A 5071-nucleotide genomic window follows, 5' to 3' on the forward strand; every position below is an offset into this window, starting at 1 on the left:
TTTATCCTCTGCACATCTGTATTCTAGACAACACCACACACACACACACACACACACACACACACACACACACACACACACACACACAGCAATACCACAACAAACCAGGCTGTGAGAATGTGTTGTGATCAAATCCCATTTACCTTATCATTTTTTCTTGCTCAATATTTGTAAAATTGCATGAATTAGAGACATTTTGTGCTTTCTAAGGTAAGCTGGTTTTGGTGGCTATCTTGATTTGTATAGGCTTGAAAAGATAATCAGTTCTAGAGGCACAACTGGTGATTATTTTATGCAACGTTGGTTAGAATTGGTCCAGTGGTTCACAAGATATTTTGTTAGCAGGTCGAAGCCGAAAAAAAAATACAGTGCAGAAAGTTGATGTCCTTATTTGAGTTTTCAAACAGCCAATAAATGACACCAGAACAATAAAACTCCTCAAACTCAATTTGCTTCTACGTTCAAAGTGCTATTCTAAGATTTTCAGTGGCCCCCCATCTAATCAACCCTTTGAAAATTGTCTGGGGGTGCACCTGGTTTGCTGTCTAAAAATAACCCACTATACTCAGACTCCAACAGTCCCTACAGATGAGGCTCAAAAGTTAAGAAACAGTTGTTGTCACTTAACAGTATGGTTTAACAAGCAGGCAAGTGAGGTCAGAGATGTTCATTTCACTCCCATGAACTAAACTTGAAGAGCGGCCACAGAGTGCACGGACCCTACTCCTCTTGTGGGCGAAAGAACCGTTAAAAGAGCAGAATCCATTAACGGCTCCAAACTGACCAGGGGAGCTTCCAAGCCTGCACTCACCACCAATCCCACAAAGAATACAAGAAATCTGCAGGTACAATGTTAAAGATGGAAAATTAGCTTCATCGGGATGCAGGTGTTTTTTAAATAAAAAGTGAGCACTGATTTCCTTTCTTAGTGCAGCCGGAAGATATTTCTCCAGATTTACAAGGCAATAAAACTAGCTGTCAAAATCTGACAGGGAAACTGTGGGGATCTGAACTCAAATATCATTTGCAGCAGTAATACTGAATAAAGCACGTTATCTCAGTCTCCTCTCGGATAAATGGCAAACTCAACACTTCAACGACGTGGCATCCTTTGTCGTAAAAGTAAAAAAAAAATATAAAAAGTTTCCCCTTTTAACCATTCATTCAACGACCACTTCTCACACCTGAGTTACCTTTACAAACTGAACAATTCAACCGCTCATTTGTAACGCCCGTGCTTTAAGGAGATTATTCACATTTATTTCTTATTATCTCCAGAACTGCTTTGTGAATTCTTTACCTGAAAGGCCACTGATGATGGACAGGAGGAGGAATGGTTTCCATGGTGACCCCATACTTGTCGGAGAGGGTCCCTTTTGCTAGAATGTTAGCAGGTCAGCGTCTTCATTAAAGCTGGCTGTGTCTGAAAGCAGAGGTAGAAAAGAAAAAAAATGAGCCGATGCCTGGATGTACCTGTTTATTACACGTATTTGCATGCATATATAAGGCGATTCAAGGCACGGTTCTAATCGGTGTGCAGAATCTGCATTTCCTGTCTCATCTGAAGATCACAGCGATGTTCAGAGAGCAGGATTTTCCCCACAGGAGAGCAGCACATGCTCCAACTTCTCAGCTTCATTTAGACTTACACAAAGGGTTATGTTTTACTACCTCATTCTGGATTCCTCACATGTTTTGTTATTATAATTATGTGTAGACTATCTTGGCTTAAATTCTCATTTTCCTGTATGTGTTCTGGGGGGAAATAAAATAAAAATAAAAATCAAACATGCTTTTCAGAATCTAACTGTGACTGGAACTCACTAACAAGGCTGTTGAAAAGACACGTGTGTAAGTACAAAGTGTGAACAGCTTGTGATTGGCAGCAGTCTTTTCATGCCGCAGCTGTAGAAACCAGACTGAACAAACAGAACATGCACCTTTGTGTTTAACCAGCATATTTTATTTTACTGTTCACAGAAGTTTTAATGCAAAACTAGTTACAGGTTTTGGTATTTTCAAGTGATGCTATTCTGAAAGCCCAACTATCCCCAGCAGACTCTATACACCTCATTGATAGCTTCCTGCTGTTTTACATGTGTTGTCAGGGATCCCACGGGAAAAAAGAAAATAAAAAAAATATGTGAAATTTCATTGCAAGACATTTCACATGTCTGGTACTTGCATTTATGGAAAAGGATAGAATTAAATGTGATGCCGTCTCCAACAGTGGCCCCTGTTTATTAACTAGATCCCCATGAATCATCTTGTAAATATCATTGGCTAAACGATTGGTTAAACACTTAGCAGCTCAGAAAGCCATTATTCTTTTGTTTTTGTTTCCAAAGTTGCATATTGAATTAAAGGTAATGAATGGCTACACAGCTGTGGTGTCAGAATGAAGCTAAAAGCTGATTGGCTGATTTGAGTCATGTGTACCACAGACAGGTGGGATATGAGGGGCTTGCCACACATTTTGTGCCTCTAGTGTTTTATCATGGAACTGCATCTGCCATCATCACCCTTGGGCAAAGGACAGATGAGTGGCAGGATAGGGGCACTTCAGCGGGCCAATCAGATTTCAGTTGGGGCCAATGCCCCTGTAGCCCCGTCCCTAGAACCACCCCTGATGTGTGGTATCTACAGAAATATCAGAATCTTGGCTACAACCTGGTAAAAAATCATTTCAATGAACACCCAAGACTGTTAAACTACAAGCAGTTGTAGATAAAACTATGAAAGTCAAAATAACATTGGTTTAAAAATTTGACAATCAGAGATTTCAAAACATTATTTGTGGTAAATAAGAGGCATAATGTGTTTTGTTGTTTTATTATAACTACTTTTATTACAAAGGGTTCTGTATGCTTTACTCATGATTAAATGCAGCAAATGCAGCAAAATAAACTATTTCCAAGGTAACATATCTTTGTAATAATCTTTGTAATGTTTAATTACATAATTACTTTAATTGCTGGATGTTCGGCTCCTTGGCTGTTGGCCTGCAGTAACTGTGGCCCCTGGAGCAATTTAGTTGAATAGCCCTGGTATTGATGAACCCAGTTGGTCAAAAGAGGTGTCAATCGAAAGAAGACAACCAATCAAATTGTTTGAACAGCGTTTTCTGCAAATTCATAGTCTCTGGTAGTGTGGGTCAGGCTCCAAAGAGGGAGGAAGTAACCACAAACTGGGAATATACCACGGGCAGTACATTGGTGGTTAAGGGGTTAAAGAGAAAAATGTGTTTAAAACCACTCGAAATATGTTTAGAACTGCAAAATAATTCAATAAAATAATTTGACCTTGTCTTAAAACCAGCGACATACTTGTAACAGCATGGTTAAACTAACAATCACAACAGAGAAATAAAACCACACTAAGAAAAAAAAAAACAACAACCCGGTTAAAATCTGCCCATTGTTCTTTGAAAAATGGACATACAACATAAAATATATATATATATACTCTACCATGTGACTTGTAAAGCATGCAATTATTCTGGATTTAGGACGTGTGCAGCGTGTTTAGCATGTTAGAACAGTTAAAACTGTTCAAAAATGCTAGATTTGGTCATATCTAATAAATATTGCTCCAGAAGAAAATAAAAGAAAGAAAATCTATCACCATGCCATGGCTCATTTTTGTCCAAAAATGTGAGTAAACTTATATCCCTTCTATGTTAGTTAGAATACATTTGCTCTTTTGCTGTCAGAAAAGGTTTTTTTTTCTGTAAACATGACACATTGTTGTTCCTGTTTGCTCACATCAGACTAAAAAGTGCAGACCTTGTTAGTCCCTTCTGCATCATTCGTCTCCACAGGAAAAAAAAGAACTACTCCTTCACTTATCCGACAAGTGCACGCATTCATTTGAACCCTCAATTTGCTCTTCATGCTCCCTTATCTCAGTGACAGCATGTCTCATCTTCATCAAAGCCATTTGGTCCACTTAGATCCCGAAAGGTCTGAGGGTCGGCAGAAGAAATGTCCACACGCCACGAGAGTCATTGAACGCTCATCATTTACGCCGTCTTGTCTGTTCTTCATCTCAGTAGCTACCTTGTATGCAAACTGTAGCAGTGGCAGTTTAGCAAAGCTATTCACATAAGTTAGCTTGGACTATCTGGCATTTTGATATAGATTAAACAAATGTTTTTCCTTTGCAAGTTACATTTTTATTGTTAATTAATAAACTTCTCCCTAAAAGTTTATTCATTATTTAAAAATTAAAGGAAAGTAAAACTAAGAACATTCCTTCTTGCTATAAGCTGGTTTTTATTCTCTTCACACACTGATGTAAACAACTAAATAGCCGAAGGTCTGTTGTCTAGACGAGCCGTTTCTCCTTTTAGGTAAAAGCTCTCGCACGCCTTCACCGCACTGTGACCTCTTGAGCATCTAATTTGCAAACAGGAATGCAAAAACCTGAAATGTTTTATCAGAGTGAGAACAGCAGCTGAAGAACCACAAGTATTAAACTTCTTCTTGGTTTTAAGTGTCAGCTTTATGTCCGCAGGCTCTGCAACCAACAGTTACTTTGGATTATCTTTTCCTCAGTTTCCTCAGTTGTTACTCAAATAAAATAAAAGTGCCAGCTACGAATGATTTCTCAACTAATAACTACTAATGACCATTTTAAATTTACTGATGCAAAACACTACTATTGCAAAAATAACATAAGAAAACAACCAAATGCGAAATTAATTTGTCATTTTTGTCTGTGTGAAAAATTAAAAGTTTATAATGTCTTAAATAAACACAAGAATATTAAACAAAGAAAGAAAAGAAAATGTAACTAGTGACCAGAAAGCATACCAATTAACTGGACAAGCAAAAGAAAGCTCTCCCCTGTGTTTTTGTGATTGATCAAAGTAGGCAGGTAAGCAATTGGATGTTTGGTAAAAATAACATTAAAGTGTATCTTACAGATAACTCCGCCCCAAGGCAAAATTTGAAAAATGCATCAAAGTGGGTAGGGGAGGGGGGGTTAGAGAGCGGAGGTGTGGCAGGGAGAGAGAGAGAGAGAGAGAGAGAGAGAGAGAGAGAGAGAGAGAGAGAGAGAGAGAGAGAGA

The 5071-nt window shown here is 38.3% G+C and overlaps 1 protein-coding gene across 4 annotated transcripts in view; it reads right to left on the reverse strand.

Moving 5' to 3' along the window:
• cntn5 (contactin 5) overlaps nucleotides 1-5071 on the reverse strand; it is a 161770-nt gene that overhangs the window by 115150 nt on the left and 41549 nt on the right. For all 4 annotated transcript variants that reach the window (XM_014026134.1, XM_014026135.1, XM_014026133.1 and 1 more), the window contains exon 2: nucleotides 1301-1423. In XM_014026134.1, coding sequence (XP_013881588.1) covers nucleotides 1301-1355 — 55 coding nt within the window. In that variant the 5' untranslated portion in view covers nucleotides 1356-1423. The remainder of the gene's footprint in view (nucleotides 1-1300; nucleotides 1424-5071) is intronic.

This window comes from Austrofundulus limnaeus, unplaced genomic scaffold (genome assembly GCF_001266775.1).
Source record: "Austrofundulus limnaeus strain Quisiro unplaced genomic scaffold, Austrofundulus_limnaeus-1.0 Scaffold528, whole genome shotgun sequence".
Lineage (NCBI taxonomy): Eukaryota > Metazoa > Chordata > Actinopteri > Cyprinodontiformes > Rivulidae > Austrofundulus > Austrofundulus limnaeus.